Source organism: Giraffa tippelskirchi, chromosome 3 (genome assembly GCF_054371585.1).
Source record: "Giraffa tippelskirchi isolate mGirTip1 chromosome 3, T2T-mGirTip1v1.2.pri, whole genome shotgun sequence".
Classification (NCBI taxonomy): Eukaryota; Metazoa; Chordata; class Mammalia; order Artiodactyla; family Giraffidae; genus Giraffa; species Giraffa tippelskirchi.
In genome coordinates this window covers 139,178,751-139,200,804 of record NC_137277.1, presented here as the reverse complement: position 1 = coordinate 139,200,804, position 22,054 = coordinate 139,178,751, and the positions used below count along the sequence as shown (strand labels likewise).

Sequence of the window (22,054 nt, the reverse complement as noted above, 5' to 3'; positions counted from 1 at the left end):
GTGATTAACTCCAGATTTTGAAAATGATCTTCAAACCTAAGAGAACAAAGCAAACAACTTTAAGATTTGGAAGAAAACAACTGAAAAAGAATGAATTTTCTACCAAGTGGCTATTGGAATACAAGCTGATGAGACTATAAAGTGTCAGCTCATCAAGACTAAGGCTTCCTATGGTTCAGCTAGGCAAACCCTGAGAATGGAACTGTTAACATGAGATCCAAAGAAAGAGCCCCTCCAATAATAATAGAACTCCTCAACATTAAATCTTCAAATGGAAAATGAAAACTCACAGCTGCTTTTCTCACCAGGAGGAAAGAAGAGCAGACTAGGGCCCTTCCTTTTCATGAATTTGAGCACGGCAGTATTAATGGAAAAACAATGCCCAGTTAAAAAACAAAGGCTCCTACTACAATGACTTTTGGCAAACTAATAGACCATTACGGAATTTACCAGCAACTTACACCATTTCAAAAAGTACTTGCTATTTGAACATCTTAGACTGAAGCGACTTAGCAGCAGCAGCAGCAGGGCCTAAACTACTTTACCTAATACATGAAAAACAGCATACAAGAGAAAAAAAAAAAGCAACCCAAATGCTGTTTTCTATTATACGTAGCTTCAAAGAATTTTAAACCATGCTGTAATTATCATAATTATACTCAATTACATGAACTTGAGAGTTCTCACTCAGCATATTACTTGAAATGCCATGATAATAAAACCATTTATTCTCTTAGATTTCAGCCAAACCTTAATTCTAAGGATGTGCCCAGTTCTCAGAACCCTTGGCCCTGATACTTTGCCATTACAGACAAGCCCCGTATCCCCTGGAGCCACGAGCAAAGGCACTCAAACTGCAGCTGAAGGTCTTCCATTTGAGCATTGCGTCCAAGTTACTATTCGAGTATGAAACCACAAAGCTGTATCCAGCCTTTAAGTCGGTAAAACTTCCCCAGGTTCCTTTCTTGCTTTGCCTTTGATGGATGTCAAAGTCAAGGATAACTGCGTCAACAATGCAGAAACTTGGCAACTATCGTGGTCTGATGTTTGGTCCTCACTGCCTGGTTACTTTTTTCAAGCACAACATCTACAAGATACTCCAGGGGCTGGGCAACCAAGTGGTGGTTGGGAATAAGTTAGTGCTGTGTTACTAGGGTACACAGGAAATCTGGAGTGCCACCAGTACTTTAATTCTCCACTGCAGGACAGTGACAGAAATTCAAAGACACACAAATGGTGGATGCTCACCTGCTACAGTAGGTAACAGTACAGCTTATCAGTAATTTCTAGTTAGGTGGGACATGAGTGTGCAGCACAGGCATGTCTGGCCAACAATGCTGTGCCTGAAAGCTTCCATTCAGGATCAGCAGGGGACTGGATAAATAAAATATAGCGCATCCATACAACGGAAGACTATATGGTACAAATAATGAACAGTGAAAAAGGCAAAGTAAAGAACAATATCTGTAATATATTAGCTTTTGTCTACTAAAGCAGGAGGAAGGTAAGAATCTCTATTTTTATTTCCTCTTGTAAGCATATGCATAAAATAAAGTAAAAGAAAGACTGGGAAAGACTGAAGGCAAAAGGAGATGGGGGCAGCAAAGGATGAGAGATAGATAGCATCACCAACTCAATGGACATGAATCTGAGCAAACTTCGGGAGATAGTGGAGGACAGAGGAGCCTGGTGTGCAGCAGTCCATGGGGTCGCAGAGAGTTGGACACAACTTAGCAACTTAACAACAAAGTAAAGCAAAACCAACTGACTTTTCAGGAAAGCATAGGAACTGAGCAAATGGGTGACTGATAGGATGGAAAATCTGTGTTTAATGTCTTTTCATACTTCTTTTTATGTCAAACAATGGGAATGCATTACATATTTTTTAAAGCATTTAAAAAAAAACCACCTCTCAGTTCCAAATTTCTACTCACCTATTTCAGGAATCATCAATCTACCACTTTAGATACATGTTGGAAAAGACTAAAAGAAAGCAATTATATCTTCTACTTGAACCAATAAGCACAAAGGCTTTTGAGGATTTTTTTACAGGAACAACTTTTTTAGGTACAAAAGTTAAAAGAAAATCCCCAGAAAAATAGTTTCAATGACTGTTTCTGGTTTATAAAAGGTAAGTAAAATTCAATTACACAGAGAATATGTAATGTTTGGATTGTAAAGCCTTTCCATGCGATAATACATTGACACACAACTTAAGAAAATAGCTTGAAATACAAAAATACAGTTGTGATCCAGGAAATGGCACCAAATTAGAACAGTTTTATTATTTAACATACCAATGTATATACATTATCCTCCCAGATAAGAAACAATTTTGATTCCAAAGTTTAAAATGTGATTTCCAAAATGAATCCTAACTGTAAATTTTGGGGTAAAAATAGTCCTGCAAATTAACACACATCATTTTGATCCTTGACTAAAATAAGCACCCTGTACTAATCACCTCTCTCATACAAAATGCATATTATAAATAAAACTTTCAAAAGAGATCTCAGATGTTTACTGCACATCATAGAGAACGCTTACCACCATCTGAAAGGCTTTAAGCCCTTCCCTTTATTAGATGTTTAAAACAGATACTCAAATCTGGATGAAAACAACACTTTGCAGGTATTAGCGTATCTAGGATCCTATATGATGCTTACCAGAAAAAGGAAATATAACCTTGCTGGACTGCTTCTGTTACTTTTTCTAAAATAAGAATTACTCTTTCCTACTGTTTTAAAAGCAATGATAAGAGATGTGAACAAATTAAAAGTCCTGTTCAAATGACAGTTTTCTCTTTTCAAATAGAAACCACGTGTAGAGGCATTTTTACCCAGTCATATATTTCTACTTCCTAGGACCAGCCCTTCTTGAAGTATATATTGTTAAAGACCATCCTACAGGGTTCCTAATGAATGCTGTCCATTATCACCAGTAACTGTTCTGGTCTCAACATTTTCAAAGTCTCTTAGCTCTGGTAAAGCCAGCACAAACCAGCCAGAATGCAATGGCCTTAAGAAAAAAAAAGGGGGGGGCTACTAATAAGTTTTTGTATCGCCTAGTACAGTGCCTAGCACAGAGTAGGCATTCAATAAATAGGTGACGAATGGATGCACTATATTTTAAGACCGTTTCCTACACTTAGATGCATTAATGATTTATGAGTAATATGTTGCATTAGGGCACACAAATCTAACATGATGACTAAACAAAGAACACACACGACATGGCATAGATACTGTTAGTTTCTACAATTCTGTCCCAGGCAGAATGTGTACTTTAAGGGTTAAAACTATTCCAATAATAAAAATTGATTAGTCAAATATTTTTATTTTGCCAAGGGACTCTAACAGTATTAACCTTTGGCAATTCCCCAACATACAATGAACTCCAAACAAAACAAAACCAAATTGCACTGTTACAAAGAAACGAGTCCACGGAAGTAGAGAGGAGGTGCCAGTTAAGGGACAGCGACTTCAAGGAGGCGGTTGTTTTTTCGCTTGCACGTTGGGACACTCCCGTTTTTCTGGTTGCCCTGAATAAACTTCACGCACACTTTGTCCTGCCTGAACTGCACCAGGAACCTAGGAGGAAAGAATAAGACAAACTAAAGAAAAGTACACACAGAACAGCTGATGATTACATGAACACTAGCCTTTGTTTTTTAATGGATATTTACCTTGACAAGTATTCCCCTTTCCATCAGCCCTCTAGCCAGAGGATTATACCACCGGGTATTACATTGCCTTTTGCTTCCAATGGCCACAATTTAGCCCTAAGTAAACTCAAACTCATTAGCTCATCATATTCCTATACAGTAAGAAGGACTATGAATAATTATTTCCACATTTGAAACATTAATAGAAAGACAAACATGCTATTTTCCTCATTTTTCTCCACTTCTGAATAGCAAAAATACTAAAATTATCAACAAATTGAGAAAATGAAATACAGAAATACAGAGAACGGGTCCAGAGACACTCCAGACTATGGTTTCCAAATATTGGACATTTACACACTTCCTACACTACTTTTTTAGTATCTATACACTAAATAACTGTGTTTTAAAATAGCTATGACCTACAGAATAAAAAGATGAAATCAAAAGTCTGATCTGCCAGTTATAATTTTAATATCCATTTAAATATATGTATATACACACACATGTATGTCATTATAAAAATTTAAAAATCTATCATGTACACCTAAAGACATCTCTTATCCTACCAAGTGGTACAAGCAGTACACTGTGGGAAACGGTATTTTAGTTCAAATCTTTCCTTTCACAGACCAAGAGCAGTCAAGCGTTTGCCCACAAGACTATCTGTCACACCTTCCTACAACAGACATATGACTGGCTTCCCCCTGGGCTGGGTGCTGTGAGGAACAGGCACTGGCTGTATGAAATGAGGTCTCTGAGGCATCACGGGGGAGGCATATGGGCAGCATGGCTGTACCAGAACCCAGGCTTTCCCAGGTCTTTTCTCTCCACCATCAGAATCAGTATAGCATCACCATGTTTTCAGCGTGTTTCTCAGGGAAATGTTTCTGAGTTACTGGTGTATAATTAAATGAGTCAGTCTAAAAAGCATGTGGTAGGTCACATGTTCACTGGCACCCACGATAGCTCTGCTCTGTACACGTCAGTCTCTGCTTCAAGGTCTAAAGAGCCCATGTTTCGCAAACATTATGTACTGGAGTGAAACGTGACACGTAAGTCTGTATTCATCGGCGGTACATCTGAGCTTTAGATGGGCTGTTTCTTTTCAACTTGAAAGTCTAAAAAAGCAGCTCTAGCTCCAAATTCGCCTGAGATCTCTCTCTAGCATGCATACTTAAATCTATGTGCCTCAAAGGATAAACAAAATCTTTCAAGTTTAACACAAATACATACATTTAAAAGATAAAATACATTTACATTTTAATTTTTAAAGACAATCTATAGTGTAATAAATGTAGAGGGAAGTTCTTTTCCCAGTAACTTAAGCATATACCAGCTGTCTCCGTGTCCGTAATTCATACCCATGATTCACTCCAGAAATAACAGTAGCTAAACCTTATTGTGTGTTTACCACACACCACACTGTTCTTAGTAAGTTACACATATAAACTCAACTTTAAAACAATCCTATGAGGTAAGTGTACTATTATCTCTCTTTCACAGAAGAGAAAACTGAAGCCTGGCCCACAGTGAGGACACACCATCCTCCAGCAAACAGTCATATCAGATGCATGATTTCACAGCATCAAAACCACTTAGAATGTCACAGCAAAAGGAGTACAGATTAGCTGTCTGCATTTAAAATATTCAGAAAAACAACTGTATAACTTAAAGGATATATGTGTATGTGTGTATTACATGTATGTGTGCATATACACATATATCTAAAGTATTTAATAGAAAAAAATTCTCTTTAGTTTTCAATACTACAGATTCATTTTTAGAAGCACTATAGATCTTGTTTAATGTTATCCTTAAAATGTAATCTATTTACAGATTGAATAGTTTGGGAATTTAAGGACTGGGGATCACAAGGCAGTCAAGTCTTTCAATGAATTCAATTCTCATGTCTACACGTGCTGGTTAAAACTGCTCTAAGGAGGAAGCAGGCCTTTGGCTTTCCTCCTGTAAGCTGACATCCAGTTTATCTACAGTGATTATGGAGATTGGGTTTGTTAGAATACCTACTTCTATTTCCAAAAGGATGCACTGAAGGAGGTTTTGGTCGCTGAAATGCATGCTGTTTATCACACTGGTCTGTATAGTCCACAAAAAGACATCATGGGCATGCTTGTCCATGACTCTGTAAAATTTTCTTTAAATTTAAAATGCTCACCAAAAAAGTATATAATCCCTACTTAAGAGCTCCCAGAGATTATGAAGCAGAGGCTACATGGGAGCCTTGTTCTGCCACGTGGCTTCCTGTGCTGCCTAGGGAGGAACCATGGCGCTATGCAAGGTGCCATCAGCTATTTTCTTTTTATGAGACTGACCAATAATTAGGAATAGGAGAAGGAAAGGTGTTCTGGTCTGGTTTATAATGCTACTAAATGTTTGTTTTCTTCACATGGCCACACTGAATCTTCGCTCAGACAAGCATGTTTATTGAAAACTTACACACTTAGTACATCACCCCCATCCCTTCTGTGACAAGCAGGGTCCCTTTCACCTGGAAGCAGTGTTCTGAGATCGAATGCCTCAAACACAAACTGTGAGAGCTGCTGGAGGGGTTCTATGGTTGACACAGCATACTGCACCCCCACAGGGCGCCTCAGGAGAGTCACCATGTACAACAAGACTGCAGAAACTCTGGGAAGTGCTGTAGTGAAGGACAGCACATCTCTTCACAGCACATCACTACTAACATCCTGCCAAGGCAGTGTTCTCAGAATGCCAGTCTGGGAAGTGCTAAAAGCAGCAATCCTTAGTGGCCTGGATGTTGGTGTGGTTTTCTCTGTAAAGACGGCCTTATTAACATAGCAAACCAAATGTGAAGCTGTTTCATCCATATACCTAGAAGCTTCTGCATCTGAACACAAAGAATCTTTCCAGGAGGTGTGGGAAGAACAGTCCCACTAAAACAGGAGCCCAGCTTCCTGAGTTATGAAATATTTCAACTAAGAGTTTAAAGATCTAATAATCCTAACAGGTTAACATTTTAATTGACGAGAACCCAACTGGTCCATATCTTTTCTCCTAAGTCTTTGTTTTACGAGAAAGGATTTGATAACAAGGAAAGTTATTTTGTTTAAATTGCAATTTCCAATATAGGATATACATAAAAGTCAATTACAACCCCTCACCCTCTATCCCCACCTGAACACCATTCCTATTGTACAATGAGAAGAGACAGTGAGTGAACCTAAGGTTCTGTCAAACCTAGTATATCAAGGAAAGCTGGTGTGGCTTACAAAGGGACAGGAATGGACATGAACTTATTTTAGAGGAACTTTTAAAAAGAGTTGAAATAAAATAGGCAGGTAAAATCTTAATTAGAAAATAAAATCATTTCCTGAGCAATATGGTGATGCAAATTTTACTCCATGTGCAAGAAAGTATATAGGCAGACAGTAAACAATCTATTGAAAAGTAATCAATGAAGTATCAATCCACATAGTAACTAAAATTCATTCTAATGATCTGATACTGACAGATTTAACAAAAGGAGGGATGTTTCAACCTGTATGGAAATAACAGGTCTCTATAATTAGAGCCCTAATGTGAAGCCAAAAAAGCAGATTTCAGATTCACAGCAGTCCTAACACTAGTGAACCCTTGTCAACCCAGAATGCTTATTCCGTAACTCTAGTTTGTATGTGAAAAAAGGTATATAAAATACCTAACACATTCCCAAATGGCACTCTTGACTTCCCCCCACTCCCGCCACCCTCGAACCCCTCATTCTGCGTGTCAACTACTGCAGTAAATGGTACCATTTGGACTCATGCCCCAAACCTAACACCCAATCTGTTAATAAGTTCTCTTGTTTTTCTTCAAATTACATTCAGAACCTGACTACTTCTCATAGCCTCCCACTCACACCCCTGCCTAACTCTCGTCATCCTTACCCGACAGCTCGGAGAAGCTCCTATTTCCTCTGCTTTGATTTTGCCCTCCTACAGTTATTCACCACACTGCAGGCAGAGAGGTCTTTGAAAATCATAAATCTAGTCATGTCACATTCTTGCTCAAAAACTACAGTGGCTTTCCATCATCCTCAGTAAAATCTCAACTCTAGGCTCTACACAGACCCTGCCTCTTGCTCCAGGGTCTTCCTCCGCTCCTTATTTCGCTCTAACAATGCCCACTCCTGCTTCAGGGCCACTGCACCTGCTGCCTCCCCTGGAAGATGTCTCCCTGGGTTCCAGTTTCAATTCAAATGTCACTGCATCAAAGCTGCCTCCCCGGTCTCCCTTTCAAAAATAACACCTTCTGACCTTTAATCTGCTTTTTCTTTACTCTGCCAGCATTTATTACTAACCAAAGTCATGCCACCTATTTATTATTTCATTTGTGCATATCTGTGTCCTCTATTAGGATGCCAGGAATGGGAACGTGGATACTTGGTCAGTGTCACTTGCTGCCCATCCATCACCTAGAACACATGTCGAACACATACTCGGTACTCAATAAGTAGTAGTTGTATAAATGAATGAGACCAACTCCCTCAACTAAAACAATAAAGTTGAAACTGAAAAGACATATTCAAACAATTCATAAACATACTCATCAGAAATTTCAATATTGAGCTTCTGTTTGGTTTGGCTGAGAGTCGTCCGATAGAGCTTAGTGGCCATTTCAATCAGGTGATCACTGCTGAAGAGAAAGTCTCCCTTACTAGCTGCTTCGCAGCCCTGAAAGAACAAATCAAGAGTCAGGCTAACTGTAATTAAAGACAGCTTGGGAGGTGTGTGTTTACAGGTTTGGCTGAAAACACATTCACGGTCTCTTTAAAACATCAGCTACTGGTGTCGAGTCTTCCGAATCAACGATGACAAGAGCAGTCATCGTTTCTTCCAACTTGCTCAGAGCACTTTAGTAAGGTTACCTAAGCCCTTGTCACCCTGAGCTGGTCGACGGACCAGAAGTACACCAGCACCACCTGGGAGCCTGTTGGAAAAGCGGATGCTCAGGCCTGACTGCAGGCTGATTGTAGATGCTTCCACAGCGAGGCCCCTGTGTGATCTGTTTGCTCGCTCAGGTTGGAAAAGCACTGGCCTAACCTACAACTCATCCTGAAAGCACTGTTCTAAAAGCTTCTCCACGATTTGGTTAAAAAAATAACAGCAGCAACAATGCTTGCAACAAATATTCTAGGGCAGAGGCTCAACCTCAGCTGCACAAGGGACTCACCTGGGGAGCTTTTGGAAAACAGGGTGCTTGTGCCCCATTCCAAGAAACTCTGATTTGGTTGGACTGGGGAAATGGCCTGTGCACCAGCATATTTTAATATATAATCGAGTCTCAGGATCACCGATATAATAATATGCTCCCTTAGGTTAAAATCCACAGTGGGGAAAACAGGCTGAACAAAGCTTATGGGTTTTTTTTAAGTTCAAAATCAGTAGATAGACTACTATCTATTAGCTAGGTATACGTCTCTATATATGTTAATATTTACTGACATCTGTTTATTCAATGATTATCATGTGACATGCACTATTCTAAGCACTTTACATAGTTTCACTCAACCCTTATAACAACACTATTAAGTAGGTACTAATATTTTTCCTATTTTAAGAGAAGAAAAGTTAGGTAGGCATATTAAAGTTTAAATATCTTGACCAAAGTCACTGTAAAGTTAATGGTACCAATGCCAGAGTCTACACTTTAACTGCTCAATTCAAGCCAGGTGGTCCTGGTTAAGCTGACATCAAAAAATCTTCAGGTCAAAATTATTAGGCAGTTGTTTTACTATAGTTGCATCCTTTCATTAAAAAATCCCCAAATTAAGTATGGACAAGAAGACATTTACCAATTTAGGAGATACAAGAAACAACAGAAGGAACCATAATTTTAAATGCCTTGATATTTCTAGGCATTAGTCTCAAAATAATGCACATTTTACACTGGGTGTAAACAAAAAGCTACTCAATGAAATGAGAATTCAAGTGACCAAGTCAATGAACGTCATTAATCTTATTTAGTTATTGAAAAACGAAGCCTGAGATTTTATTTAAGAGTGAATATAGTCCAAATTTGCAGATTGGTAAGAAAGATACATAAACTTCAAGCAAAAGGATTATTCACATGTGGAAAATCTTAAATCAATGGCTGAGAGATTGGACCAATGCAGAAATCTTTCAGTCAAATCAATAGTTGAAGCTTTACCTCTTTGAGGTGGATGGCAAAGAAGCCATCATTTTGTGAGCTCATGGATACTTTGGTTACATCCACCAGGGGAACCTCTGACTTGATCTGTCCAGACTTTTGATCAGCAAGAAGGAGATTATTATTCGTTAAGAGGAAAATACGGGATGTACTCTATAAGAAAATGAAACAAAAAAAGATATAAAACCAAAGATCAAAAACACCTCCAAATTGTCCATGTGTTTAAGGCATTAGTTATTTGTAGAAATGCACATCTTATAATAGTATTTTTCAGCCTGCACACCTATGTAAACTAAAAACAAACTAAAGAACATAGACCATCTATTTCAATTTGCAAAAACTTCAGAGGATGAGCAAAATTCCACCTAAGCTTAAAGGCAAGAGAAAATAGCTTCCTTCACAGTAACTCTGCAGAGAATATGAAATGCAAAATTTTTTTTGATGTATAGTTGATTTATAATGTTGCGTTAGTTTCATACAGCAAAGTGATCCAGTTATACATACACTCTATGTACATATTTCTTTTCAGATTCTTTCCCATTATAGATTATTACAAGACATTGAATATAGTTCCTTACAGTAGGAACTTGCTGTTTATCTATGTTATATAAAGTAGTATGTATCTGTTAACCCCATATTCCTAATTTATCCCTCTCCGCCCCTTTCCCTTTTGATAACAGTGTTTGTTTTCTATGTCTGAGTCTTTCTGCAATGCAGATTTTAACATTCAGAAAACTTCCCCAATTGAAACACTGTTATTACAGGTCTTCAGGGTTAGCATTCTTACCTTTCCGTTAGCACGGTTAATTTTGTTTACAACCTCAGCAATGATAATCTTTTCTTCAATGGCATCTTTGAGTTTCTTATACTTGGGATTCTTGTTGATTTCCAGGTAAGGCCCTTGGAATGGCTGCCCAACACTGAAGGAAAAAAGTTCCTCACGTTAGAAATGGTTTCAGATGGAAGTACTACTAGAAAAAGGTAACGGGTTGGTTGATTTTGAAATTCAAACTTCATTATATTTTTGATGTCACCATGGCATTTGGTTGGTAAGACTTTGATAAAAATCTCATCATATGGAACAACGAAGATAGAAATCTCTCCCAAGGAGGACAGTCAAGACCCAGGTGCATGGTCTCATGGGAAGGAAGAGGCAATTTCTTCCAATCTGTTAATATAAAGTTAACAGCTGCCTACACAGGATTCATTAACGCCTTTAAACAGTACAGAACAATGATAAAAAGGGCACAGATCATTATCATCTCCTGCTCCAAAGAAAATTTTCATTTTCTCACAAAGAGTAAGAAAATCAACAGGCCTTCTAGGGGAAAGAACAGATCCAGAGCAACCAACTTTAGAAGAAAACTTTGGAGCACTTAATATTACCATATAACTCTGGCTCTAAGCAGGCCACGTGTGAAAGGAAAATCGGCCTCTTCTCTTAGGATATGCCCCTAAATGGACAGAAGTGGCCAAGGTAAACATTCAGAATCTGAGCAGCTTTCTTCCAAACAAACTACTTCTTGCAAGAGGCACGATCGTGCACCCAGCACCAAGATTTCTTTTCCTAAAGACTTGTGGGGTGACTTCTTCAAAGACGCCAAGAAAAAAAACCACGGCTTCACTTTGAGCTATGAAATTCTGGCAATTTGCAAATGCAACTTAAAATGCTTGCATTGTGGGTGGAGGATCAGGGCAGAAAATCCACGTAGGTGGTCATTAAAAATATAATGAAGTTTGAATTTCAGAATCAACCAACCCGTTACCTTTTTCTAGTAGTACTTCCATCCCCAGGGCTTCACAGCTCCCAGGATAGGAAAGGCCGGCACCCCAAAGAGCTGCTGCTTCACACAGGAGTGGGCGCGTACACGATTCCACCTCAATTAATGCTGGAGGCTCAGCACGCCACCGTCCCCCAAAACCAGTAAAACTACCCTAAAGGCCTTGGCTTGATATTAACATTTTTGGGTGGTTGTTCATATTCTAACATGTTTTTAATAATACAAAGTGCTAATAGTATCGGAAATTTGTTTCTTCAAAACTGTTTTTTTTTCTCCTTCCAGTTTCTAAGGAGTCATCCACAGGGAGTGTTAATTAAGAAGGTTACTCTACAATTTAAAGATACATAAAGAAAATGTTGAATGAATTAAGTTGGTGAGGAAAGCATACAGATAATTTACCTGTTTGAATGTGCTTTATACAGCAGGCGCTTTGAATATCGTTGGTTTTAGGCACTGTGTTTGACTGAGGGGAATGTATGCCCCCTCAAGCAGCCAGATCAGCTAACCAAGTAAGCTGTCCTACTCAAATATCTAAAGCAAATGAATTTGGCAACTTACGTTCATTTAATCCTTTAAGAAGAACAGCTTTCAAATACAGGTAGACATAGGGAACACATGTGCACACATACCACATGCAGTCCATGTGAATATACTTAGCATATAATGAATGCATTTTTATTCCTAGGACATTCTTTGGAAAAAGCTAGAAGTTGTTATAGATTTGGCTTGAAGTTGTACAATCTACTTTTTTATAAATACCAGATGCAAAAGGGATAGGAATTCTGGGGTGGGGTAGGGGAGCGGGAATGATGACCTTGGGAGACATAAGAATATTCAGATAAAGCAGTTTTTACCAAGAACTTCACTTGGCAAACTTGCAATTGGTTTTCCTTCTTTTACTGAGTATTTGATGTCTACAATAAAGGAACTGAAATTACTGCAGAGGCCAGTGAAGTCAGAAGCAATGAGTTAGCTGACCAAAGGTCACTACAGGCCACTGTCTAGGCAACGCTCAGAAAGTGACAGACTGGCTCATTCTTCATTTATCTTACAAAGGAGATTCTGACCCAGCTTGTTAAAAGTGGGAAGATTGGAATGGTGATTACAGTAGATTGTCAAAAGAAACCAGCTAATCTCTGAAACCTATAGAAAACGAATGGGAATTTACCAAGTAAATCTCTTATTAGCCTAGACAATTTTTATTTTAAATGACAACTTCTAATTATTTAGGAAGTGTTCAGGACAATGCTAAGGGAGCAAAACCAACACATGTGATCTTGTTTCTCTAAGTATGCTAAGTATGAAAGCTCTTGCTCAAATGTGTTACATTCATATTCAGACTCTGGAGAGTACCTTGGACTGTAAGGAGATCAAACGATTCAATCTTAAAAGAAATCAACCATGAATATTCACTGGAAGAACTGATGCTAAAGCTGAAGCTCCAATACTCTAGCCACCTGGTGCAAAGAGCCGACTCATCGGAAAAGACCCTGATGCCAGGAAAGATTGAAGGCAGAAGAAGAAGGGGACGACAGAGGATGAGATGGTTGGATGGCATCACCAACTAGATGGACTTGAGTTTGAACAAGCTCCGGGAGATGGTGAAGGGCAGGGAAGCCTGGTGTGCTGCAGTCCATGGGGTCACAAAGAGTCGGACATGACTGAGCCACTGAACAACATATCCAGCCAATCTCAAAATAATTCATGAAGTTAAAAATCCGTGTGTCACTAAAATCAAATCCCACTAGAAAATGTCTACAAATACATTTGAGAAACTTTCTTAAAATATTGATTTTTATGGGTAAAGTAAAACCATAATACCTAGATGGATATAAAGCCTTCTTGTCTTTGAAGAGTTCACTGGCTTCTAGCTTCTCTTCATAGATAAGTTTCTGCTGGTCTGTGAATTGGTCCCTGTATTTTTTACACTGTGAGATATGAAAAGAAGAAGAAGAAGAAAAAGAGACATCACTTACATAAGTAAATCATTACTCATCCTTAAATATGCTAAAACAATTTAACAGCAGTAAGAAAAAGAGTAAACGTGTATGAGACATTCATTTAAAAGGTCAAGAGAATTTTTCCTTCTTGAGTTTTAAAAGGTTGGTCTTGGAAAATGTCATAAAAACTACTATTTGTGTTGCAGAACTTGCGATACTTCTTCAAAACATACAAGAACTTCTCTGGCCTGGGCCCTCCTGGGAGTACCGTTTCCTCCCACTACATCAGCCCTTGGATATCCACACTCTTCCAGAGACTCACAGGAAGAAAAACATGGTCCATCACAGCCCAGCGTGCATATTTATACACACACATATATACAATTGACACAAAAGCTTCACAAAACAGCACTTATCCTGTCTACATGTCGTGTATCCTGTTATTTTCATTTCAAAACGCTGGTAAATTGATTTCATGACTCACAAATATGTTATGATCTATAATTTGAAAAGCAATGCTCCAAATCCTCCATTACCCTCGTGTCCTTCATGACATGGACATTGTTGTTTCTTGTTGTCTAGTCGCTCAGTCATGTCAGACTCTTCTGTGACCCCATGGACTATAACCCGGCAGACTTTTCTGTCCATGGAATTTCCCAGGCAAGGATACTGGAGTGGGTTGCCATTTCCTTCTCCAGGGGATCTTCCCAAATCAGCGATTGAACCTGAGTCTCCTGCATTGACAGGTAGATTCTTTACCACTGAGCCACCAGGGAAGCCTGAATGTGGACATAGGACCTGAGAAATCTCCCCTTCACATTGATTCTGCGATTGTACTGAAAGGAGACAGGGGATGGCATGAGGAACAGGACCAGTTTCTTTAGATGAACTTTCTAATAAATCCAGTTCACGAATGGGTGAGAATCACCCACATGATCATATAAAGGATCATCAGCATTACTGCCCACCCTTGGAATAAATGCATCCCTTTCTCTCTCCACCTCCAAACCAAGGGAGGTAAGGGCAAAATTCAGGAGCCAAGGGGAAGGAGAGGCAGAGCAGATGCCTAGTATTCACAACCTCCCATCAGTATTTCTGAAATAGTTTCTGTATCAGACTCAGAGGGGGAGGCGAACGATGAGATAATGGCCAATCTTGCCAAACTGACTCACTAAGTCAGAGAACAGGACTCGGTATTCCATTCCACAGGCTGTGCTGGGGACAATCATTACACTGATTAGTGATAAAGTCTCTCTGTATATATATATATGATTCAGCTATCCATCAATTGCTCACGCACTAACTACAAGCCCTTCAACCTAAGACTTCATTCTATCCAAATGACAAATAATTGTACCATTCCATATATCAACTAAGTTACTGAAATAAAGTCAACCTCTACCTAAGTACCCCATGTAGTCCACGCTGAGCACCACCTAAATTACATGTTATGTGCTCATGTAAAATTAAGTAAGCTAAAATATGAGGCCAAATCAAATAGATTTTCAGCTTCCCTTTCATTCAGAGCGAGGGAAATTTTAATCTCTTTAATGTCTTTTGGGTGACTTTAGAGCTTTTCCCCTCAGTCCATCAGAATGTGTATGTTCTCATGTATGTCTATGTAGTTCTATGTAGAAAGTAAATTCATATAATTTGTGAGACTTTACTATTCACATGAAGATGTTCGAATTTTATTATTTCTACCTCCAGTAGTATTTCTTCACATAAAGATGAAGACAAGAAATTGAACTACTTGAAAGCAACTAGAATCTGGACGGGAAAGACAATGCAGTCCTGGAGACATCACAGGAGCGCTGAGGGCTCTGGGAATTCTCACTCTCTGTTCCTTGGCTCTCTGCCAAGCATGCTGCTTACTTCAAAATCCTGCTTTCACGTTACGCTTCACAAACACTCAAAATAGATGGCAAAACATCTTTGAGAAAACATAAAAAGATGGTTTTTACCCTCCACAAGTGGAAAATCCTTTTTAGCTCCTTGTGAGTAGAATCCAAGAACAGGTAAGGTCTCGATGGCCAATTTTTATCTATCGGAGATAAGGAAGGCACCTTATTTTTCATTTCCAAGAAGTATTTTTGCACCTGTGTTGGGTTTGACAGAAAATACCAGGTGAGTCAAATACACCAGAAAAAGAAAACACTAACACAAACCGGACTCAAAGAAACCAGTCTTTAGTGGAGTTTAGCAAGTTCTGGTCCGTAAAACTTTGTAACTCCTCTGAAAAGTCTCTACTATTCTCACTGGCTGGAGAAATCTGAGCTCCACCAAATGGTTAAGGAAAAAGAAAAATAACCAGCATGAATACTAATTTTATTATTATCACTGATACGAATACCAGTCAACACTAGAGAGCTGTAATGTCTAACAGGCAGCCACACACAGCTCGTGACTACTCTACTGAACCACAAAGATACAGGACATTTTTGCCACTATATAAAGTTCTACTGGACAGCAATGCTCTAGAGCACTTACCATGGGTCAGGCACCGTGGGAGCTTTACAGTGTGACTTCATCTGAACCCTTACCCTAACTCTATGAGTTAAGTGCTATTATTATCCCCATTTTACAGATGACGAAATGAGGCTTTCAAATCTCTGAGTGGTGGAGCAAGCTGGCTCCAGAGTTTGCACTCTTCAGCACTACATCTATTCTCAGAAAAACAGAGAACTTTAGAATCCATCCTGGGAGAGAGGCACAGCCTCGCTCTCCCACACCCCTCCACCTACTAGTCTGTTTGCCAACCTTGCTCTGCAGTGGCTCATGGCAGTTTAGCAGGGCAAGATCATGGCAGGCCCCTCAAATTCCTATGCTGAAACCCTAACCCTCAATGGGACAGGATTAGGGGATGGAGCCCTGGGGAGGTAATGAGGTTGAGATGAGGTCACGAGGGCAGAGGTTCCAAGATAGGATTAGTGTCCTTATAATTGTAAGAGACAGGAAAGAGTTTGCTTCTCTTTCTATCATGTGAGGAGACCAGGAAGAGGCTCTCATCAGATCCAGATTGCACTAGCACCCTGGAGGCTGCACAGCCTCCAGGGCTGTGAGAAATGAACGTTTACTGTTTAAGCCACACAGTCTATGGCACTTTTGTCATAGTGGCCTGAATTGAGACACCTGGCTTTCTTGGGTTCACTTTTCCCAAAGTATGTTCTCTCTGTCAAAAAAAGAATATTTGATTAATATTCTTTAATGGGTCTCTTTCTGACACAATTCACCTAAACTTTAGTAGTGATGATAAAAAAAGGTCATATTAAACTCTCAATGTCACAATTAGGATTTAACTGTTACCAGATAAGTCACATACTACTGAGTTGGTGGTATGAACTAGTTAACCCAATAATACTAATTAGCCATATATAAAGTATAAACTTACAATTCTCTGAAGTGTAAATTCATAAATTTTCTTGCCAGCATTGGCTCTGAAGAATTTCCTGTACTCCCTGCGTACCTTTAAAAAGAATTAGCAGAATATAGAGGTTAGTGTGTGGCCAACAGATGCCCATAAAGATGACACACCTCTATTAAAACCAAAAATAAGTGGAAGAAGTAAATTCACAAGTGTCTTTCTGGATATAGGAAAGTAATTGAAGCATACTGAGACAGTGGGTTTTAAGTCAGAGGAAAAGAAATTAAGAGATGCAAGATAATACCAGAATCTTTTGATGCTTTAAATCCTCTTAACTAGCTTTTAAAGAGCCTGAAGATCTGATGAGAAACACTGTACAGGCATAGCTGCAAATACATCAAAAATCAAAATACATTTCAGAAAAAATTACATAAGGTAATTTTCACTTCAAACTGTTCTTAAAAGGTAAGAAGTGCCTGAAGAAATATATGGCAGTTTCCAAAAGCCTTGCATATGAAGACAAGACTTTAGCTCTACATACTGAGAAGGGCATATGACTAAAAATAAGAATGTAAAAGGAAGCTTTTGAATGATCATTATCTTCCACTTAATTACATTAATTTTTCTCTCATTCCTACTCTCACCAAACTTTCTACGAATACTCATCACAGCACTTAAGACATTGTATTTGTTTTAGTTTACTATTTCTTCTCTGCTATACTGTCATATTTACTTTGTATGCTAGTGTCTGACAAATAAAATAACTGAGGTTTCTGTCAAATGAATGAATGGTAGTTAAAAGCTTCATAATTGAGGGGAAAATATTTAAAATGTTTATCATCCAGCTATAAATGGGAGAGTTAGAATCTGGCAAAATATTTGCCTATTTGAATAATTTAGACATTATGTATGTTTTTCTTATATCTTGGGTTTCTGGGTTTAACAGCACATGTTCAAAATATTTCTGTATTAGGGGCTATAAACTAGCAACCAAGTAACCAAATTCAATTTGTTGAAAAATATATGCACTTTAACTTAAGACTTTCACATACGAGTTCAGACTGTAGATTTCTCTTACAATTCTCTAAGATGTAGCAACAGGGAGCCTCATTCTCACACAGCAAGAACTGAGTGAACCAGAGCAGCCTTTGGAAGAGAGTTGCTTGCTCCAAACTGCTGGAGGCCTGTGTTTCTTCCTCACCTTTCATCTGTTACTTCCCTCATCCATGTGACCTGCCTGGTCCCTCTGGGCATTTGAGTATCAGACTTATTCTCTACACCTATGGACTTTTAAAGTTTAAAAATTCTCTTATATACCAGGTAGGCTGTTCTTCCTTTAATTCATATCTCACGTTACTGATGATCATTTTTCTTGTAGTCATGGAGTTGTTTATAGGGGCTTCCCAGGTGGTGCTGGCAGTAAAGAACTCACCTGCCAATGCAGGAGACATAAGGGACATGGGTTCGATCCCTGGGTCAGGAAGATTCCCCTGGAGAAGGAAATGACAACCCACTCCAGTATTCTTGCCTGGAGAATCCCATCGACAGAGGAGTCTGGCGGGCTATAATCCACCAGGTCACAAAGAGTAGGACATTACTGAAGTGACTTAGTATGCAGCATGTTGTTTATAACTATTTCAAAAAAAAAATTTTTAAGTTTATGTTTCATTATTTTATTTTAAAAAATTAAAAAAAAAATTTTTTTTTTGGCCTCATCATGTGGCTTATGGGATATTAGTTCCCCAACCAGGGATTGAACCCAGGCCCTCAGCAGTGAGAGTGTGAAGTCCTAACATCTAAACCACTAAGGGATTCCCTTCAATCTTAAACTTACAAGGGTAAAAGGAACAGGAAGAAAAATGATATTCATTAACTGGCTCCTAAAATTGTAAAAATGTACAAAAGCAGAGAAGTTAAAGTGAGGTTTCATGAAACATATCCTTAGAAATGTACTTGAGTGTACATTTATATACACTTGAATGTCATTGTAACTGAGGTCAAGGCAACATGCTTTGTGATACAGGACAGGCCCTTTCTCCTGAAATACAGCTACACACAGAAGATGCCTGGTGACAAGACGGTACACAGAATGGGTTCCCTTCATGGGCCCTACGGGTCTTAAAAAGGGTCCACTTTGTAATAATTCCATAAGAATCAAATCCTTTAAAATAAGGGCAAAAAGACTGTTCATATAAGCAAAATTCTTTTTTTAAAAAAACTATAAAAATACAAAATTATTATGTTCTTGGACTTCAAAGAAGTTTAATCTTATAATAATTTTATGGTAATCCATTCAAATACTCCTGTTTTGTGGAAACTGGGGGGAAAAAAGACAGTTATGTCTACAGTAAGGCCAGTTAACTAACTAAAATGGCATTCACCTACAAACTGAATTTGGTTTATAAGATGCGAGCACACACTCTTAATATGAAAGTATTATAATAAATATAAAATCATATGTGCAGTTAGTTAAATCCAGAAAACTGAAGATAAATGTGATGTTGCTGGTTCAGAGCATTATAGAAAGTATAACTCCTGACTCAATGCTGTTTGTTCTTTCCTTTTATGAAAATTAGATGCAAATCTGAATGTGAATAAAACGGGAAATAAAATCCTCAATTTTGACTTTAAAAAAGTTATTTCAGAACTTGTTCAATTCTTGAAATAGAACATCTTAAATTCATATTTAAGTTACTTCTTAATTACTTAAAAATTTGATGAATATTCATTATAATCAAAAAGTTAATTTACTCAAAGTTATAGGCTAAACTTTCAGGGAAAAATGTAGACTCTTAAAAAGCAGAGTTTATGGATACTGCTAACTCAGTTCAGATTCAGAGTTAATGGTTTCCTGGAAAATATTCAAATATTTAGAAAAAAGTGAATTATTACAGTATTAAAGTAAAAAGAACAAAGGGCAAATATCAAAAAGGGGCCTAATTATCCCCCCAATGACAATATGAATAGCTCCCTACAGTGACGAGTTGCTGACTCTTAGGAAGACAAAATCCTTGTATTGCCTAAAGGTCATCCTCAAGGTTTTCCAGAGCTTAATCATATTTAAGTACCTGCATCCTTACCTCAAGCAGTAAGAACGTCTTTAAAATAAACCCTGCCTTAAATGAGAAGGCATTTGAATCTAAAGTTCTCTTTAACCTGAATGATCCACTGCTGGTCTTACTTGTCAAAATCTGTACATTTATGCAACACTCTTTGGTTTCTATGCTGAACAATTATAATGATGGGCACTTTGAAGAAAGCTCTGCTCCAGGAGCCATCAATGGGACAGAATAGAATGATAAAGGGAAACAAAAGCCCAATATCCCCAGGCTGGTCACTGCAGACAGTGGGTCAGCTTTTAGCTCAACTGTTGTAACTCTGTATCACAAATGGGGGGAAAAAAAAACCCACTTCATCCTCATGAAGAGGACATTAAATACAACTTGCATAACAAAGAATAAAATATGCTACTATATTTAAATAATATGCTATTACTTTAAACCTATTACTTAAAGAAAGACACTGCAATAAAATCAGAAAATTTTAGTATATAGGTTTGCTCTCTAAAGGAAACCAAATTAGGCAAGGTGCCACAGTAAAAGATTGTGCAGACCATCAGCAAGCATAATTGATCGTTTGGTCAGGGTTAGTAGGTGCTAGAAGGGCTACACTGAGTCACCGTGGACAGAAAGAAGAGGTTGAGGAAGTACCTTCAGTCCAAGCCAGTAAGCCCAAATGACAGCAACTGCATGCTTACGCCTAGCCTCCTCCTTCAAGCGTTTCAATTCCCTTCGAGCCTAGAATGTTTTAGATGGTAAATAAAGAGACAGCCCAATGCAGATAGCACAAATGACCAGAAAAAGACACCCCACCAAACAGAAGAGCCAATTTATGTATCAGGATTTCAGAATGAAAGAGAAATGGTGCACAATTATTTAAATCCAAAGCATCAGTGTCAGGCTGGCATATTTTCAGGGCACTGAGACTGTCTCTAAGGAGGACAACCCATGTGGGACCCGAAGGAAACACTCCCCGCCTGCCCCCTTACTTCCATTCCATTCCTTTTCTCTCCCCTGTTCTCTCTCCCTCTTACATCCTCACCCACACTCTCTCACTCCCTCCCTCATCAAAGCCTCAGAACTGGAAGTGGCACCTAATAATTTCTGTGGACTCCTCTCAGCCAGTCCATGGGGCTAAAGACACAGTGAAATTCCGAGTCCATTCACTTGAACATATAAAAAGATAACTCTGTGAACAACCATTTAGAAAACTGGAAGGAATAAAGGTTGCTTCTCTGAAGTTCCAAAAACAAAAAAAAAACACCCAAACTCTGTAGTTGGAAAATTAGAAGTAGCATGTATCAAAATTCAATATTAGCTAGGGCCCCAAACAGTAACATATACAGAAGCAAGATAAAAAGTGAAAACAACTCATAGGTTTAAAAATCAACCTGAGGGAAAAATTAATGTAAGGCGTGTTATTTTAAAAGATGAAAACAGACAGGCACTCATGTTTCATGACATGATAGTACTGAGATCATGAAATGAGTTCACTCAGTGGAGAAATCCCACTGGCCAAGAGACCCTCTGCCTCTGTTTCAGTTCCTTCAGTTTATAAATGGAACTAGCTGGTTCCACACAGATGTTCAGGGGCAAACACAAATGAACAACTTTGGTTAGCTTGTGGCAAGTTATGATCTTTATGCAGGCAAATGTTGACTTTTCTCATTTTTCTCACAATATGGGTTTATAACACTGACAAGGTAGACTTAAAAACATAGGACTATGTTGGTATTTGAGTTTCTAACTGGGATTCACATTTTTAGCAGAGATGACCTTTGATTTTCTAAGTAACGAAAACATCTAAAATGCTCGTCCCTTGGGGTATGTGAAATGTTCACAGAGCCCACGACTCTGCCTGGGGATTAGTGAGAGTATTTCAGGAGGCCTTTGTTTCTGAACACAAACAGCTGATGCCGAAATTCCTGGGATTCTTCAGGGGTAATTACAGCTAGCTTTGCATGAACATAGCTTTCTGCTAAATCACAGATGATCATTCTTTTCACATATAATATTTTGCTTATAATAATCAATAGTGGCTACAGTGAGCCTAAAAACCAATTTCATTCATG

The 22,054-nt window shown here is 38.5% G+C and overlaps 1 protein-coding gene across 15 annotated transcripts in view; it reads right to left on the bottom strand.

Annotated features, from left to right (window-relative positions):
• Positions 1-2,260: 2,260 nt before the first annotated feature.
• Positions 2,261-22,054, bottom strand: part of MYO1B (myosin IB) — a 190,905-nt gene continuing 171,111 nt past the window's right edge. For 8 of the 15 annotated variants that reach the window (XM_081581388.1, XM_081581387.1, XM_081581389.1 and 5 more), the window contains 8 exons: positions 20,634-20,720; positions 16,951-17,025; positions 15,524-15,658; positions 13,441-13,547; positions 10,626-10,758; positions 9,839-9,991; positions 8,234-8,361; positions 2,261-3,590 (listed from right to left, as the gene is read on the bottom strand). In XM_081581388.1, the coding sequence (XP_081437514.1) occupies positions 3,467-3,590; positions 8,234-8,361; positions 9,839-9,991; positions 10,626-10,758; positions 13,441-13,547; positions 15,524-15,658; positions 16,951-17,025; positions 20,634-20,720 (942 nt within the window). In that variant the 3' untranslated portion in view covers positions 2,261-3,466. The remainder of the gene's footprint in view (positions 3,591-8,233; positions 8,362-9,838; positions 9,992-10,625; positions 10,759-13,440; positions 13,548-15,523; positions 15,659-16,950; positions 17,026-20,633; positions 20,721-22,054) is intronic. The other 7 variants (XM_081581391.1, XM_081581390.1, XM_081581393.1 and 4 more) reach the window with 1 other exon arrangement.